Source organism: Eurypyga helias, unplaced genomic scaffold, assembly GCF_000690775.1.
Source record: "Eurypyga helias isolate BGI_N326 unplaced genomic scaffold, ASM69077v1 scaffold17787, whole genome shotgun sequence".
Classification (NCBI taxonomy): Eukaryota; Metazoa; Chordata; class Aves; order Eurypygiformes; family Eurypygidae; genus Eurypyga; species Eurypyga helias.
Window position 1 is genome coordinate 1 of NW_010261287.1, and position 18,988 is coordinate 18,988.

At 40.3% G+C, this 18,988-nt stretch overlaps 1 protein-coding gene across 1 annotated transcript in view; it reads left to right on the forward strand.

Annotated features, from left to right (window-relative positions):
- Positions 1-7,239: 7,239 nt before the first annotated feature.
- Positions 7,240-18,988, forward strand: part of ATF7IP (activating transcription factor 7 interacting protein) — a 41,509-nt gene continuing 29,760 nt past the window's right edge. Inside the window, exons 1-2 of the mRNA XM_010155328.1 lie at positions 7,240-8,296; positions 16,966-17,049. Of these exons, the coding sequence (XP_010153630.1) occupies positions 7,240-8,296; positions 16,966-17,049 (1,141 nt within the window). The remainder of the gene's footprint in view (positions 8,297-16,965; positions 17,050-18,988) is intronic.

Below are 18,988 nucleotides of genomic sequence, written 5' to 3' on the forward strand. Positions count from 1 at the left end.
ACACCATCTCTTCTGCCTTTAAGAACTGGTATGACAGATGGAGCCCAAAGTCTTGGAATAAATGAACTCAGTGGCCATTTTGTAGGGTTGGCACATAGACGAAGGGAATGATATCACTCTTTGTGTCTATATATATGTATCAAATGACAAGAAAATTTGTGGTGACTAGCTGGTATGTATTGGAAAATGTGGAATCTGGGCATGATGTAGGTGGTATAGAATAAGGGGTAGCTACTGTCCTGTTTTCAGTTGGTACAGAGTTATTTTTCCTCCTAGTAGCTGGTACAGTGCTGTGGTTTGGATTTACCATAAGAAAATGTGATAACACACTGATACTTCAGTTGTTGCTAAGAGGTGCTTATACTTAGTCAAGGACTTTGCAGCTTCCCATACTCTGCCAGCCAGGAGGTCTTGTATATTCTTTTAACTCTTCCCCCGCCCTCCCTCCCCCCCTTGCTGTCCTAATAAACTATCTTTATCTCAATCCTCAAGTTTAACATTTTTTTCGATTCTCCTCCCTATCCCACCAGAGGGGAGGGGGTAGGAGGAGTGAGCGAGTGGCTGATTGTTGCTTAGTTGCCAGGAGGGCTTAAACCACAACAGCATAGCAAACATAGCTACACTTTATGTTAATTGTTATGTAGAAAGGGAGAGTACCAACATAAACTAGTATTGTTCTACTGGAATGTAAAATGTTTTATTTGTACAAGACTGGATTCACTTAACCTTCTCTGCAGTTGCTGTCTGAAGGGCAACCTCCTTACCCCTTTGAAAGACTGGAAGGCAGTGTTTATCAGGTGAGTGCTGATTGGCTTGCACTGGTATGACCAAATCTGTCCAGACTCATTACCGATTTATTTGCTGCTGCTTTTACTCCGTTCTGACATGAGATCTGTTACTTGGCTGCAGTGTGCTCCCTTGTGGATATGGCTGGAAATGCTTTAAGGATGCTTTAAGGCTGCTCTGCAGTGATACTTAGTTGTTCAGCATTTAGTGTTCATCTTGCAATTTCATCTGTCCTTATAATTATTTAACTTTCATTAGCTGTTACTGAGTATTCTTTGCTTGCAAAAGATTGTGGGATCGAGGCGAAAATATGCATGAGTTACTCAAATAACCATCTACCAATGCAATTTCATGAGAAGTTTGTGTGGGGGGTGTTTTTTTTTTTTTTTGGTAAAGATTCACTTTAGAACTGTAGTAGAGCTTTGTTTTTAAACTAGATTTTGGATAATACCCTGGTGTATAAAGTAACAGTTTTGAAACATTAGAAGTTTAAGCTTATGCATTAAGGATTTTTTAAAGAAAAACAGGAAGGATGCAGCAATATAAACATATTCTGATTTTTTTTTTAGACTCTTGGCAAATTGAAAAAGGAAGTACTTTTCATTTTATTCTATATTAACTATTTCATATTAAAATATGATTGAAACATTGCTTAGATGATTAAGGAAGCTAGAGCAGAAAATAGGAATTTGCTTTTAGTTACATTTTATGATTACTCAAGTGATGTACTTATGAATTTCATTTTAGTTGTGAACATTTTATTAATCTGTTAGTATTCCTTTGGTCATACAAAAAGTAATACTGCGAATTTTGTAATAGGAGAATTCTAAATTCTGGGTAATGTTTATCAAAGCAAGGATTGTAGTTCAGGAGATCAGACTACTTGTCTGTCTTAATTTTGATACAAAGGTCTTGTATCCTTGTATTACATTAACAGAAGACTCCCTCTAGTTGGTCACCTATTAGGGGCTCTTGGGATTTTTCAAGATTAGCCAAACCTGGAATTTTATGGTTTTTCTTCAGATTGGCTCTACAGGATATACTTGTTTAACAGCAGGCATGTTGGCTGTAGGGGATTATATGCATGAAACGTGAGTATGATGAGCAGTACTCTATTTTATGACAATCTGATAAATGCTTTTATAGTGGCATGGAAAAAAGTGCTTCACATCCTGAGTTTTTGGTAAGAAGGAAGGGACATGCTTTCAAAACCAGCATGCACACTTCTCAAATACCAGACGGTTCTATATGCCTCTCCTAACTTCAGGACCAGAGTGACTGTGTGTCCAGAACATTGTGTTAATTGTATTCTCTTTTGGAGAAATATGAAGATACTGTATTTAGCATGTAGATAGCTGTGCTGGGTTGACCTTGGCTGGAGGCCAGGCGGCCGCCAAGCCGCTCTATCACTCCCTTCCTCAGCTTGACAAGGGAGAGACAGTATGATAAGAGGCTCTTGGCTTTAGATGACAGGGAGAGATCATTTCAGCAATTATCATGGGCAAAACAGAGCCTGTTTGGTGAAAAAAAAAATGTAATTGACCACCACTCAAAATCAGAGTAAAAGGAGAGATACAACCAAATTTAAAACACCTTCCCCCCCACCCCTCCCTTCTTCCCGGGCTCAAATTCACTCCCACTTTTCTCTACCTCCCCCCTCCCCCAAGCGGTGCAGGGGCATGGGAAATGGGGTTGTGGTCAGTTCAGCACATGTTTGTCTGCTCCTCACGGGGAGGACTCTTCACACTCTTCCCCTACTTCAGTGTGGGGTGTCCGTCCCATTGCAGACAATCCTCCACAGACTTCTCCAATTTGAGTCCTTCCCACGGGCTGCAGTTCATGACCCATGCTGGAGCAGTTTGTGCTTTCCACAGGGTGCCGTCCTTCAGGAGCAGCCTGCTCCAGTGTGGTTCCCCTATGGGAGCACAAGTCCTGCCAGCAAACCTGCTCCAGCCTGGGCTCCTCTCTATGGGGCCACAGCTCCTGCCAGGAGCCTGCTTCATCATGGGCTTCCCATGGGATCACAGCTTCCTTCAGGCATCCACCTTCTCTGGTGTGGGGTCCTGAGGCTGCAGGCGGGTCTCTGCTCCACTGTGGATCTCCACAGGTTGCAGGGGCACAGCCGGCCTCACCATGGGCTGCACCACAGGCTGCTGGGAATCTCTGCTCTGGCGCCTGGAGCACGTTCTCCCCCTCCTTCTCCACTGACCTGTGTGTCTACAGAGTTCTGTCTCTCACACATCTTACTTTCTGTCTGCAAAAACCTACTGTATTCTGGTTTGGTTTGTTTTTCCCTGTTGACTGCAGTTGTCTTGGCCTTGGCCAGACAGCTGGCACTGGCTCTTATCAGACACAGGGGAAGCTTTGGGCAGCTTCTCACAGAAGCCACCCCTGTAGCTCTCCCGCTACCAAAATTCTGTCACACAAACCCAGAACAGCAGCTCTGGAAGGATATTAACAGCTCAGCTGGAGCTTACTTGAAATGGTTACGTGATAAGAAGGTTTTCAGAAAAAGAAGTAAACTGGTGCTTCAAATCGGTGTTTCTGTAAGTGTTAAGTTTTGCTCCCACTAGTGGCCATGCAGTAATAGACAATCCTGTTCTGAAACTAGCTCAGACTGGCAAAAATCCATGTCTTTATTGTGTTACTGAGAGTCTGTAAGCAGAGTTGGCATAACCTTTTGTGGAGGTGTGTTCATCTGTTCCTGAGGTGTGAATTGAAGTGTTAAGCACCATCAGTTACTCAAATATGAGGATTCTAAATTGTCATGCAGAAAAGAAATTAAATAAAGCAGAAGGGAATCTCAGTATGTTAATAGGAAATGCAAAACAGGAGAAATTCTTTTTATCATATTGCTTTCTTTTTGCCCATATTTTTGTCAGGTCGTGTTAACAAAGTGTAACAGAAGCCTTATAACTGGGAAGTGCATTATATCATGATTGTAAAGTTTAAGAGTTGGTCTTGATGGGTGAACTCATACTTGTCCTGGTTTCAGCTGGGATAGAGTTATTTGTCCTCCTAGTAGCTGGTACAGTGCTGTGTTTTGGATTGAGCATGAGAATAATGTGGGAACGCACTGATGGGTTGGTTGTTGCTAAGCGCTGCTTGCACTGAGGATGGTTTGGTTGTTGCTAAGTGCTGCTTGCACTGAGTCAGGGACTTGTCAGCTTCCCATGCTCTGCCAGCCAGGAGGTGCACAAGAGGATGGGAGGGAGCACAGACCGGCCAAAGGGACTTTCCACACCATATGATGTCATGCTCAGTGTATGAACTAGGGGTAGTTGGCTGGGGGGCAGCAGTCGCTGCTACTCAGGGACTCCATCACTGGGTGTGCTGAGCAGTTGCGTCACTTGTTTTGCCTGGATTTTCTTTGTGTTGTTTATGTTTTCATTACAATTAATTATTATTACAATTTATTATTAGTGGTGGTGGTTTTAATTAATTGTTACTATTATTTTCTCTTCCCTTGCAGCCCTGTTAAACTGTCTTTATCTCAACCCATGAGTTTTAACTTTTTTTCAATTCTCTTCCCCATCCCACTGTCAGGAGGAGGATGAGCTGTGTAGTGCCTGGTCACCATTTGGGGTTAAACCATGACAATATTGTACCTTAGAATACATATTCATATCTTACCTTAGAATATTCTAATTGGGCAATACATACATGTGGAATTTCTTGCATAAACAAATTGTTCTAGGTAAGCTGGGAAGGATCCAGCAGAGAGGACTGCCAAAATGATAGGAGCCTAAAGCACGTGGCCTACGATGGGATGCTGAGGGAGCTTGACAACTTTAGTCTGCTGAAGAGAAAGCTAAATAATGCTTGTAGGCAAGGTTGGTTACAAAGAGCGTGGAGCCAAATTTCTAGTTAGAGGATGTGGAATCTGTTTTGTGGGGTTTACTTGTCTGTACAAAACCATCGCTGATCTGAGCTAGTGTTCACAACAGACGTGCTTTGAGTGGGAAGTTGGATTAGGTAACCTCCACAGGTGTCTTCAGACCAATGTTTCTATGATTCTTTGATTTTTTTGGATTTTTTTCTGGTAACTAGCTGTAGCTAGACTGGGCAATAACACTCTGGTATATCCTGCAGTTTTCTTCTCATTCTGGGAAATTCCTTAGAATTCCAGAATTCTAAGGATTTTTTAATTATTATTATTGTTTTTTTCTTCAAGGATATACTTACCTGTAAAACCTGCTCTGAAATAAAAGAACTTGTTAACTTAAATCTTTTAGGACAGCATTAATAAAATACGTAACTGCTGTCAACTTTAGGACTGCCAAATCAAGCTAGTCTCCATGACAGTGAGGGCTGGAGCTTCTAACGCTGCATTTGATACCAGTTACTGCAAAGATTTGCCATCCTTGCTGTGCAGAGCGTACCACAGACTTCAAGGACTTCCTTATATGCTGCAGGTTTCCACTGTGGGCAAAGTACTTTAAATGGTGGTGGACTTGTGGTATTAGAGTGAAACAGTTGTCTATAGATCAGCTGCCGTGTTGAATCACATGCTAGTCTGCCCTGCCACCCTCTGAAGTTATTGCCCCAAATTAGGAGCAGTTAAATAGTAGATCACTCAACTGATGAACAGCTAGATCTCTATATAATCAGGTATATTGGCCTGAACTGGAATAGATGTTGATACCTACTTCAGCTGTTGCAGTTTAATCTGCCCCAAATCCATAAACCTTTAATTCCCACGACTGAACTGGTGTGCTAAATTGGTGAAGTTATGTACCTTTAAAACAAGTAAGATATTGGAGCATTAACCTAATAATCTGAGCATCTCTTGCTTTCCTCTTAACACAGGGAATCATTGGTACGTTTCTGTTTCGGACTGATAATTTTGGTGTGAGTCCTTGAAACTTTTTTGTAACAATACTGCATGCCGCACATTACTTCTGGTGATAAAACATGATTGATTCTCTCCAGAGTAATCAGTGGTTTTGGACTTGAAGGAGGGATTGACATATTTGAAAGCTCTGTGTGTGTTTGTGTGGTTTGATATTTGAATTTCTATTTAAAAAAAAAAAAATCACTTGAAAAGGCAAACTGCAGTTGAATAATGAATTTCTCAGCTCTGTAAATGAAAGTGGATTGGGGGAAGGTGCAAAATTAACTGTACTAAATATTTGAAATGCATTCCTTGTAATAATTCTGCCTCATCATTGGTATAAAAATTTGCTTACCTGGTGCTTGTGGGGAAAAAAGTAAACTGTAGAGGTAACTACCTAATCTATTTTTTCTTTTTTTTTCTATTTACTGTAGTGTCTTTTAACTGCTGTTACCCAAGTGAATTTTGCATGTTTTGAGAAACTTAAGAAAAGCCATATCCTAGATGAAAGTAACTTATGATGGTGCAGTAACTTAAGTAGAGTGAAGTTGGTTAGCATCAGCTGATTCAGTATCTTAGTTGCTGACTCCTATTTAGGGTATAACAAGTTCCTTAACTGGTTTTTGCTTCTGAACAATATTATCATATCTAACCGTTTTAAAACTGGGTCCTAAAATAAGACCGGGGCGGGGGAGGTGGGGAGGGGAGCGAAATAGGTACTTTAAAACTATGGGGTTTTTTGGTTTGTTTAATGGAAACAAATTAAATAATTATTTTTTTGTTAAAAATATTTTTGTAATACTTTTAGGTAGTGCTGGATTTAACTCCACTTTTTGATAATTTTTTTTAACATTATTTTTCTTATTTTTTATATATCAATGTGCTTATTTTTTTCTAATATTGGCATGAGTGGATGGAATTAATAAAATAATGGAGGGAAATAACATCTATTTTCCTTGAAAAAGGAAGTTTTCTAAATGGAACTACAAATACTGTAGTATTTATGAGCATAACAGGTTTTAGTAAAATATTGCAAACTGAATGAAGGTGCTTTATAAACCCATGTTCGGTTAACAGTTGTGTAAGTATGGAGGATTAAGATCTGTTATATTTATACAGAAGAGATAAAGCATCTTAATGACACATTCAAAAATTTCAATATATAGACATTTTTCTTAAGTTAATGTACAAATCTTGGCATCTACCCCAGCTGTTAATTTTATTTGAAACTCATACAATTGCATCATTTTAGAAAGGTAAAGTAAATGTAAACTGATGGACCAAGAATATTTCTTACTTTTTTACTTTCTATGTGGCTGGGCTATAATAATACAATGAGTATGTGTGATCAGAATATTACTACATAATATTCATGTGATAATGTGATTTTTGGTGCTCTTTACGTGTGTTTGTGCGGCATACGTAGAAACTTGTGTTCACTTTTTCTGAGGTTACATTTAAGTTTGTTGTTCGGTGTTTCTTTGGTCTTGTAGATGCAGTTAAACTGGTGTGCTTTAAAACGTGCTAAATACTACAGTCTTTCTTAGAAACACCGCAATATGTTAATAAATGGTTACCCTCACAATTCCTTCTGAACTTCCTGTTTTTTAAGGGTCAAGATGGATAGCACAGATGAGCCTCAGAAAAAAGTTTTTAAAGCACGGAAAACCATGAGAGTAAGTGATCGACAACAACTTGAAGCTGTCTATAAGGTTAAAGAGGAGCTGTTGAAGACAACCGAAGTTAAACTGTTAAATGGAAAGCATGAGAATGGAGATTCTGATTTAAATTCCCCTTTAAACAATACAGACTGTATGGAGGACAAGAGGGAAGTTAATGGCCTGGTGGACTTGTGTGTTAACTCTGAAGAAAGAACCGCTTCTGATGACATTGGTGAAGCCAACAGCCCTGAAAGTAGGGCAGGGAACATGGTGAATGACGTAGAACCCAAATCTCTTACGTCGTCTCCACAAAATGTTCCTCCTGAGCATGATAAAGATACTGATGCTGCTTTAGCTTGTGAGGCTGAAAATGGAGTGGTTGGTAGCAATAAAGATAACTTCCATGAAGAAAATAATACAACAGATCATTTGGACCAAAGAGAGAGCGACATCCCATCAGGTGGTGACAGTAAGTCAGTCTGTGTTGTTAATGACTCTTCTGAAGAGAGTCTGAAGGAACAAACACATGACATAAGTATTAGTTCTGATTCATCTGGTGAGGAAAAGAGGGCTAAAGAAGTAACTGTTGAAGATGCTGTTGGAGAAGCAGCCATCTCTAGCAGTATGGAAGCTGACCAGGAACCAAAGGACGAACGAGATGGGACTGCAGGTCTTTGTGAAACCACGGTTCAGAAGGCAATAGATGAGCCAAGTGAAAGTATCTTGAACAATTCTGACTGTATGGAAACAGATGAAATTATTCCAATTTTGGAAAAACTAGCCCCTGCTGAAGACGAACTGAGTTGTTTTTCTAAAAGTTCTCTGCTTCCAGTGGATGACACAGTCCCGGATTTAGAAGAGAAAATAGACACCTCTTTGGGTTCACCATCCAAGCAGGAAAGCAATGAAAGTCTGCCAAAAGAGGCTTTCTTAGTATTGTCTGACGAAGAGGATCCCTGTGACGAGAAGGAGGAATGTGCTGAAGTGATACTACCAGACAAGTCAAGTCTTACAGGTAAGAATTTTCTAATTTGGTGGGTTTGAGTCAAGTCTGGGATTTTGTTCAGTTCTTAGAATGACATACTTGTGACGTGTTTCTAAATCAAAAGGTCAGTCTTACCCACCAGTTCTGTGCTACGTAGTCTTACAATTTTCAAGGATGGAATTTGAGGCCCAGAAAAAAAAGTAACACCAAAAACCTGTCATCTTTGAGATTCGGTTTGGTTGATTGAGGTTTTTTTTCCCCCCATACTCTTTGCAAACTGGGGTGATGTGTGGAAGAAGAGGAAAGGTGAGTAATTACCAGGCATGGAACAGAAAGATTTGTGGGAAGAGAAAGGTGTTTAATTATTGTTCTTGAGGGGACGAAAGGATATCAACTTTGTAACGTGCAAAGAAGTAGTAAGAATGAAAACGTGCATAATCCAGGTACGCCACATCTGTTTCAAATGTATTTTTTCCACCAAAAGGCAGTAGTGGAAAGGTTTCATGAAAAAAAAACAAGTTTTGTTTTCATGCAGTACAGCTTTGATTCATTTAACTAAAGTTAAAAGTGTTTTAACTTTTATCTGATGACTGTGCCAGCCAATTAACATTTGAAAGCATTAAGTGTAGGAACCTGGCACTGTAGTCTTTTCATGTAGTTAGCAGAAGATTTTTGATGTTAAACTTAATGGATGTTCTCTAGTAGTTTCTCAACTCATTTCCCTAATGATGAAACTGTGTTTTCACTAACATTCAGAGTCTTTGGTCTCTAAACAACTAGAGAAGAGGAGGTAAGAATACGTCATGTCAGCCATCTTTCAGACCCTTCCTTCTTTTCTGGTATTTACCTTTAAATTTATGCCAGTTAAACAGAAATGGTAGGTTCCATAGTTTCTTCTAAGGATCTTATTTAGGTGTTAGGTGAGGCACTGAGATTGCAAGATGACTTTTGTGTAATTAAAGTGTTTCAGAAACTATTAGGAGGTGGGGGGTGGGAGGGGGAAGGAACATTGTGTGTACTTGTGTAGAAATTGTAGTGTGTTACGAGTCCTTTTTATAAAATGTACTTTAAAAATAAATGGGTGATGCTTGTTCTTACTGCAGTTTACAGCTGCTTTCATTGGATATGAATGAAATCAAGGTATCAGAGTTGCTTTTCTCATCTTACCCAGTGTGAAAACACACAGTGGTCATAGAGGAGTTTTTGCTCTGGAGCAAAAGGACTGAAGCGAATATTAAATACTGGACTATGATTTAGAGAAGATGTTAAAATGATTCCATCCAGCAATATTTTTTTCAGATTTTCAGTTTTGGTGGTGGGACAACTTCTTTTAACTAGTTGTTTTATTTATTGGCTATAACAGTTTGTGACTTTTATAGTTACATGGCTGTAACAGACTGTTCATAAAATGAAAACTGGGCACTGTGAAGTGAGTTCTGCCCTTAATCAGCAGTCATTTGTTAATTTCTGCATGCTAAGCTCCATAAAGCTTGCCATCAAGTTTCAAAGAAGGGAATTTTGATTTTTCTGAATAGTACGTTCCACGTGAAATATTTCAGTATTTCAAACAAATACTTTGAGGACCCATTTTGTACTAAATTTAACGTGGTATTAATACAGAAATTTTGCAGTCCTTTCACCAATTTCAGTCTTTCAGTAACAATATAGCAGAGAAGTTGCAAGGAGCAGGAAACAATTCTGTGAGAAAACAGATTGAGTGTGTAAATGACACGTTATCTTAGAAGATAAAGATTAACTTTTGGAAAGAGTCTGAGAATTAAATCTGTGGAGAAGGCACTATGAGGATCATTTGAGGATGCTGTATTGGAGGGACAGGTGCAAGCTGCTCAAGAAAAAGTATGGTTTAGAAAAAGCACAGTTTTGAAAAAGCCCAGACAAAAGCCAGCATGGCTAAAGAACAGTGTAGAGTGCTAGAAAGCACTAGAAGACTTTCTGCAAATGGGCAGATCAGTAGAATCTTTTTCTCAAGTAGAGTTGATAAATGTAATAGCTGTATTGGCACTTAAGATTTTTGTAATGGAACAACATACCTTAGAAAACCTTGGAGCTCTTTGGATGAGTAAACAAGCACATGACAAGGAGGAGCTGATTGATGTATCTGAATTCATTTGGATATCCAAACAAAAATGATTTCTTACCAAGAACTTTTGGAAACTGAACTGTTTTCGGATAAGACAGAAGGTTCTTGTGGAGGAAATAATCATTTGAAGAATGGAAAATAAATCTGCAGTGATCTGTTCCAGAGACTGCTGTGCAACAGAATAATTTATCTAAAATGGTGACTAGTGAGTTGACGATTTGCTGATACTGTGAAGAGATGTGGAAGAATCTTACAAAGCTGAATGACTGGGGTATAAAAACTGCAGATGAAACTCATTATGGTTCACTACAACATGGTACAGGTAAGTATGAAAATGTTCTGAACCTGATACGAGGGTGGAACCGTATCAACACTCAAAAACCATTTCCCTGGGATTATAGCAGGTCATTTTGTGAAAACATTGATACAGTAGCAGTTGAAGAAAGCAAACGAAGAATGCTGGGAATAATTTAAGAAATTGATGAAACCTTCGTTACGGAACACCAAGAGCTCAAACGTTTTGTATAATTCTGTGTCCTTCCCTCTCCACATATCAAAGAAGATGTCACAGAACTGGAAAAGGTACATGGAAGAGCAACAGGGAAGATGGTGGAATTGCAGAATAATTTTAATTCAACCCTACAATGGTCTTTATTCCAGCCCCCTACTCAAAGCTTGTCCAGTTATATCAGGTGGTTCAGGGACCTTAGCAGTTTACTTTTGTGCATCTCCAAGGATGGATATAGCACAGCTTTTTCTGGGGTAGCCTAATATTGAACCAACTTCAACAGTGAAAATCTTTCTGCCTGTGGCTCCCTGAGGACTGCCTCTAGTGCTAAGCCACCAGCTGGATTACATACCACTGATGTGAATTATTAGAGTCCATTGTAAAAAGCTACCAGGTCTGTCAGGTATGATTTGCCCTTACTAAATCCAAGCTGGCTACTTCTAGTCACCGCTGTCTCCTCTGTGTGCCTAGTAATGGCTTCCTGTGAGGATTCTTCTTCCATAATCTCCCTAGGATGTCGGGTGAGGCCCACCAGCTTGTATTCTCTGAATCGCCCTCCTTGTCTATCTCGAAGATGACTGTGACATTTCCCTGTTTCCAGTCATCAGGACCTTTGTTGGTTGCTATTAAGATGGTAGAGAGGGGCCTCAATACCAGCAGCCCACCTCCCTCAGTACTCCTGGGCATGTCTCATCTGTTCCTGTGGAATTCTCTGTAGCCACTTGGCTTAAGTGTGCCCTAGCTCCGTCTTCTTGATACAGGGATAGCACATCACTTCTGCTAGGTTCTCTCCCTCTGCTCTCAGAAACTTAGGAGAGAAACTTGCCAGTGAAAAACAGAGACAGAAATGTTGAGTACCTTAGCACTTTACATGTCCTCAGTCATTCTGTTGCCTGCCCTAATGAGCAGTGGCCCCACAATTTTCCTTAGCCTTATTTTTGCTGCCATTGTAGTTACAGAAACCTTTCTGGCCCTTCACATCCCTCACTGGCTTCAATTCCAGTTGAGCTTTGGCTTTTCTTATTCCATTCCTGCACAACTGGACAATATCCCTGTATTCCTTCTTCTTTCTTCCTACTCCTATGTAATTATTTTTTACATTGGAGCTCTGTCAGGAAATCCCTGTCCATCCACACTGACTTTCTTCCATGCTGGGTGTACATTCATCGCATTCAAATGAACTGTTCTCTTGCTTTGAGGAAACTCTCCTTGAAGAACGATGAGCTCTCCTGGGTTATTTTGCTTTCCAGGGCAGCTCCCTTTGCAATACTACCACGTAGGTCCTTAGCAGGTGAAACCTGCTGTCCTGAGGGCAAGGACTGTAATTATATTTGTCCTGCTGACATCTTGCAGGATTGTTAATTCCACAGTCTCATTGCTGCTGCAGGTGAATCTACTCTTGATCTTCATGTGCCAGACCAATTCTTCCTTGTTTGTGAATAAAAAAACCAACAGAGCATCTCTGCTAGTTGACTCATCAGTTGCCTGTCAGGAAATTGTCAGCATACTCCAGAAACCGCCTGGATTGTGCTCAGTCATATAGCCCATCCTGTACACCCATGGTTGGCTTCTGAGACCTGCAGTTTTGTGTGATGGCTCTACTGACTTTCTGTCTTTGATGAAGGAGTCTGTAGAGTGTGCCTACCACAACATTGTATCATTTTGCCGCATTCTTCTTGCCTACAAGCACTTGGTTGGCTCATCACCTGCCCAAAGCTCTGGTCACTCCTGCATAAAGCACGACCACTCCTCACCCTTTCCAGCCTGTCTTTCCTGAAGAGCCTGTGTCCATCTGTTGTAAGCTGTAGTCATTTCAGCTATCCTGCCATGTCTCTAATCCAAATGAAATCATAATTTTGCAGTTGTGTAAGGACTAGTAATTCCTTTTGTTTCTTGTGGTACATTCATTTGCTTACAGATAATTGAGATGGTTAACCCAGAGTCATGGTGCTTTCACAAAGGACAAGCAAGCACCTTCCCTCTCATGCTGTTCCCCGGATGTTTCCTCACTGCCTTTCATACCTCAGCTTCAGGCTATGACAACCATTCCTACCATGCCTAGTATCAGGACTTCCTTGTTTGTTAGCAAATCTGCTTGCAGGACTCCTGTTCAGCTTTGTCAGATGGATTCCCCATTCATTAGGAGGGTTGGTGATACCACCACCTGGGCCCTTGTGCCCTTCACCTTTTTCTGCAGAGATCCATTGTCATGCTTGGTACGCTGAGAATTGTTTCTGATAGTACTGCTGGTGCCCGTGTGGGTAAGCAGCAAGAGGTAACAGGCTGAGGACCAGATGAGCCTTGGTAGCCTCTTTGCAACACTGGGGCTCCAGGCTCTCAGCGAGCAGTTACTGTCTTGAGGTGTCAGCCCAGGTTGCCAGGTGGGTACCCCCTGTGGGAGGGAGGCCTTGATGACTATCGCCAGTCTCCTTTATGCGGGCGGTTGGTGCAGACTCAGCTGGCTCAGATGCTTGCTTACTAGAAGATTTTCCTTTTAATGTGTTCCATCAGTGCTCTACCTGTTCAGCAACCGCAGATTTGTGGATAGAGAAGGAGTCTTCATTCTGTTGCTGGAAGTCACAGTCGTCTTACCTTTTGCATTTTGAAAATCTTTTTGTTACTATTTTGAATATAGGCTCTAGCTGCCCTGATTTCCATGCGCTGTGAGGCTTGGGTTTTTGTCTGTGCAGGGTCATAGTTTGTCCATTCCGCACAGCTCATCTCCTGCAGCTTCTTCACTTTCTGACTCATCAGATCAGAGAGAGAACTTTTAGACAAAGATGGACTGAAAAAAGAGATGGAGGAGGGATGTAACAAAGATCTCTAAGTGGTATAGAGAATGAATATTTGCTGTTTTTACCTCTGCGAGAACCTCATGTATTGAATAGAGGAAAGGAAAAAAGCCAGAGGCAGGATCAAGGTATGGAAGAACCTGGAGCTCTTTGCTCGCAACACTCTGACTGCTAAAAGTTTACTTACATTTGTCTCCTGTGGAAGAGGTAATTTTTAAAGCCTGTCAAGCGCAGAAACCCTAATGTTCTGGAGGTCCTCCACCAGCAGTTTTTCAGAAAGCTGAAGAAGTTTTCTGGGACTGTGTAACCATCTTCTTTTCTCCTCATATTCTTCCCAACTTGATCATCTACTGTTTACATGAAAGCCTTGGGGATAGCATCCTGGATTAAGTGAACTGCTTGCTTTACCTAGTGGAGCTCTTCTGTGTTCTTTCTCTTACCTAATCTGTACACTCTGGAGTTTGAGCAGGTGAGGCTGCCTGCCTGCCAGAGCAAATCTGAAGTCTTGTCTTTGTCATAATTGCCAGCACCTTGAGTACATTCTAGACAGCTTGCTTCTAGGCTTCTCTACAGCAATGACATTTCATGCTCTCTAGGGATAGTTTGAAAGAGAGTTTACTTGTAACTGATCTTTGTTAAGAGAGTTTTAAGTCAAGCGGCATGCCCAAGTACAACCTCTTAAGAATAAGAGTGCAGTTAACATTTTAAAGAATACAGTTGTCTTTCAGAAAATAGTATTTGAAGAGAACTTCAGAGCATGTGAATGGCAGATAAACAACTAAAAATGAACTTCTGTTCCTGTGTTGTGATAGAGCTAGCTGTCACAATTCTTGATTCCACAAACAGGAGAATAAGTTACGCTTAAATGGCACCGATGAAGATTCAGGGGGTCTGTAATATCTACAGTCAGGAGCTGAATATATGGTGGAAGGAGGTTTTTTTAATGTAGCAGACACAGACACAACTGGTGCTTTTTTGTGTGGACTTCCTTTGCTGCCAGGGCACGCGGTTGGCTCATGGTTTGCTTGCTGTCTGGGCGAGTCCTCAAAGCAGAGCTACTCCCCAGGCATGCAGGCCCTAGCCTGTGTCTTTACAAGGGTTCTCCCTTCCCAGTTGCACAACTCTTGTGTTTGTCCGTGTTGAATATGATAAAGCACCATTGCTTCAGCATCTCTAGGTCATGATGACTCCTTTGAAAATACATGAATCTGATTTCTTCGTAAACATAAACAGTCAATTCCTGTCATATTTCATGGGGAAGAAGTCTGCATTTCTGTTTCATAATAACTTTTAGGTAGAGTTTGAGCAAGGATTTGCTACTTAGAAAGGCTGTGCTTTTGCACTTTCTTGTGATTGCTGTCTGCACACATCAGTTTCGGCCAATCTGGGAGGAGAGTGTTGTGGTTACAAATGTATGGAATAGTGAGAATATGTGTGTGCACTCCAGAGTAACTTGGCTTACTCATTATTTTTGTTTCAATTTATATGTATATTTTGGCAGAACTGACATCCAGATATGCACACAAGTCAGTTACTAAGGAGATTTAAATGCTTGCAGCTGTAGAAGTTATTAAAAAGTATCTTCAACAGTTTAGTGAGAAACAAACACCTAGTTTAAAAAAAAAAACAAAGCATACCTTTGTGTTCAGATCCACAGCAAATAGTGTGGCTTATTAAAATGACTCTGTGATAAATACAGTGATAACTTAATGATAACATCATTATTATTTTAAAGGATTACATTCATTGCTTCTGCCTGTTTATCATCAGGATAATGAGACAGCTTATCAGTGAAAAGTAAGATACTAGCCAATTGTACAAGTATCTCTGTATTATGGTTTAAACCTTCATAACTAGAGAGGTTTAGCTGGGCGTCATGTTTAAACCACTTCTAGTTAAATGAGCTGAATTTGCTCGAAGAGTGATGGAAGTTTGTAAGGAAGGGACATACTCATTCCTGAAATGACCTCGTTCTTTACATAGATCTCAAAAAGTTCAGCTTTGAAACTTGTAACGAGGTATTTTAAAGACATGTGTACCTTTCCATGGGATATTTGTTGCTTTCCGTTGAGTATTAATATCTGTAAAATTTGGAAAAAGTACTGTGCAACTTAATGACTGTCCTTTAGGCTCTTTGGTGAGTGCATCCTATTTTGTTGGTAACAATTAAATACGTAAACCTTACCTATGTATCTTAAAAAGCAGGTGGTATTAGCACTATGTGATTTTATTACCTTAAATCAGATTGGTTTTCAAAAATTTATGTGGTATAATATTACTTCTTGCATAAATTAACAAAACTTAAAATCTCACAATTTCAGTTGTTGGTTTTCTGAGTCGTCCTTCTTCTGTTTTATTAGGTAGCTTATTTTAAATCAGTAAAGCGTTCTTCATAATAAAAGTAAAATCTGGTGTTAAGAGAACCTCAAGTGTATCTTTGCAGGCAGAACTTTCTATAAAAAAGCTAATAAACTCTGCTGTAATAACAAAATGAAAATAGGAAATTGGAGAAGTGTTACAGATCCAGATGTGTATAACAGTGCTGGCTTGTTCTGTTATATTCTGGATACATTTTAATGAAATCTAAAAAGTAATAGTTTTATGTTGTGTCTAGCAAGCACAGGAGGTGGCAAATACAGCCTGCATGAAACACATAATGGAATTTTGTGGGACGTATAATAGGTTTTCAGGAAACGTTAGCATTTCTCATTTTAACCTGTGCACTTGGGGCTGTTTTTTCAGATTTTTCTTTATTTAAGAATTTTCGAAACGGTATATTTTTAAATTACGTGTCTGAAATTGTATTATTAAGTAACTTAAATGAAAATTCATATTTGTTAAGAAGAATCTAGGCCTTTTCTGCTATAAAGATTACAGGTAAATTTTCCAGTTGTAAATAAAGAGAGAAACATACTGATATTTTGTTACTGAAATTTTTAATACTTTTTTACCTGGGTGAAAAATAAACTAAAATAACTTACTGAGAACTTGAACTACATTTGAAAGATTTTTTTTTCATTTCTGAGGTAACTTTGAGCCATTCTGTTGATTTTAAAGCTAAGCAATTTCTGAAGTGAATCTTACTGTGTTGCAGGGTAGTTAAAACTTTTTTGCTCTGAAAGTATTCTTTTTCTTTTTTTTTCATCTCTGCATTCCCTCTGTGTCACAGTTGCTTCTCTTACTTCCCCCAACATGGTTTTTCATAAGTATTCTAAGTTTTGCTAGTCAAAAATAGGGCTTATGAGACTTTTGTGTGTCAGCAAAAGTAACCTGTGGGGTTTTTTTCTTCTGTTTGTAGAAGAGAGAGAAGAGGAGAGAAGAGAGGAGAGTGAGGAGGATAAAGAAGAGGCCCACAAAGAAGAAAAACAGCACACAGAGAGAAGTACGTGACGTTAATACTGTAATGCTTCACCGGTGGTATGTGTTAGAAACACAGAATCACTGAGGTTGGAAGGGACCCAGTTGAAACCCCCTGCTCAAAATCCAGGTCATCCAGAGCTCAGAACCATGTCCACTCAGGTTTTGAGCTGCGCCAGAGATGGGGAATCAGCAGATTAGAAGAAAGCAAATACTACTTCTGGCCTCAGCAACCTTCTGCTATTGCCACAACCTTTCAGAGGTTGAGAATGGCCTTGCAGTCACCTTAGCCAGCACCTTTGGCGCTCATGAGTGCATTCTTCTGGCTTTCCTGGACTTCCATATGTCCAGTTTAAATGTTAACTCAGTGCTCCTCCACTGAGAGCAAGTCTGCCTTTGCTGCAGATTGTCCTGCTGGCCTCAGGGAGCTGGCATTGCTGAAGGCAGATCTTTTCATTGTTGATCTGAGGTAAAGTAGGCATTGAGTACTGGGGCTTTTTCTGTGTCCTTTGTCACTTATTCGCTTACCTCGTTCAGTGGGGGGGATGTATCTTCCCTAGTTTTCCTTTTGCTGCTGGTACACTGGTAGAAGCCAATCTTGTTGTTCTTCATGTGCCTCACTAGATTCAGCTTAAGGTGAGTTTTGGCTTTCCTAACCCCATTCCCACCCACATAGTGCCTTTTTCTATCCTGCGGGTCAGCTAACAGATGGGGGCCTCCATTGCTTGCAGGCAGGGAGTCACTTCCTACTAATATGTAATGTTACAGCATGGCTCAGGCTTAACCAGTCTGGACATTTCAGTGGGCACAGCTCCCAGCCCCATATCTGCTATGAGGGCACCGAACCAGTTCTGCACACTTGCAGGCAGAGCAGGAGCCGCTGTCCTGGTGCTTCCAGCCTTTGTCATTGTGGAAGTCTCCATTTCACATCTGGATGAGATCAGACTCTGACTGTACCTCCTTTGGTACAGCTGGGGGTTGCAGTTCATGGGGTTGAAGGATCTTGGAGTATATCCGATTTGTTTCTCATAGTTTCTGATGCTGTGCCATCCCCTGACCTTCTCCCATAGCTCCTTTATCTTGACAAAACAGCTCTCCCACTAGTTTGCACCTTTTATAGCCAAGAAGCTCATCTCTCTCTGTCACAGCTTCAACCAGACTGGGCATCCTAGATAATCATGGAATCCTAAAATGGTTTGGGTTGGAAGGGACCTTAAAGATCATCTAGTGCCATGGGAAGGGACAACTTTCGCTAGGTCAGATTGCTAGCATCCCTGCAACCCGAGACTTGCATGTTTTGAAATATTACCTTTTAATATTTTTTAGTACATTAGTGTATTATTACTGTAACTCTCAAAAAAAAAAATCAGAAGATCACATCAGACTGAAACCATCAGAAATCCAACCATCAAAAAATCAGGCTGTAAGAAATCTGTGAAGTTCAGTAGAACTCACAGAGTGTATGTAATGGAAGTAAAGAAAAATGGCAACACAAAGTAACTTCATTACGCTCTTTCAGTCTTCGGTGATTCTTCATTGGTGTACAACTAATTCTGTCTTTTGAATCATCCTCCGGTTTGGGGTGAAGGGGGTGGGAACTATGGTCTTTGGTGTTATGATGGTGGTCAGGTACCCACAGTATGCTCCGTAGCTTCCCTTCTGATAACTTACCTAGACTTACTGTTTTGTGTGTGGATTTCTAGAGGATAGAGTGCCAGAAGGTGGAGGAGTGAATGAGGTCTCTTTTTGGTTCTTTTGTGCCTTATCTGTGATGGAAGACTTTTACAGTATGGTTCTGATTTGAGCCTGTTCTTTTGTTAGGTTTTAACTTTCCTTCTTACCCTAGAAGTAAGAAAAAGTTTGAAATGTTTTTCAGTCAGGGATTGGAGGTACAGGCTAAAACTTCATGGCAAGTACAAAAAGTAGTTCATTGCTGACGTGGGCAGAGTGAGTTGTAGTTTTAT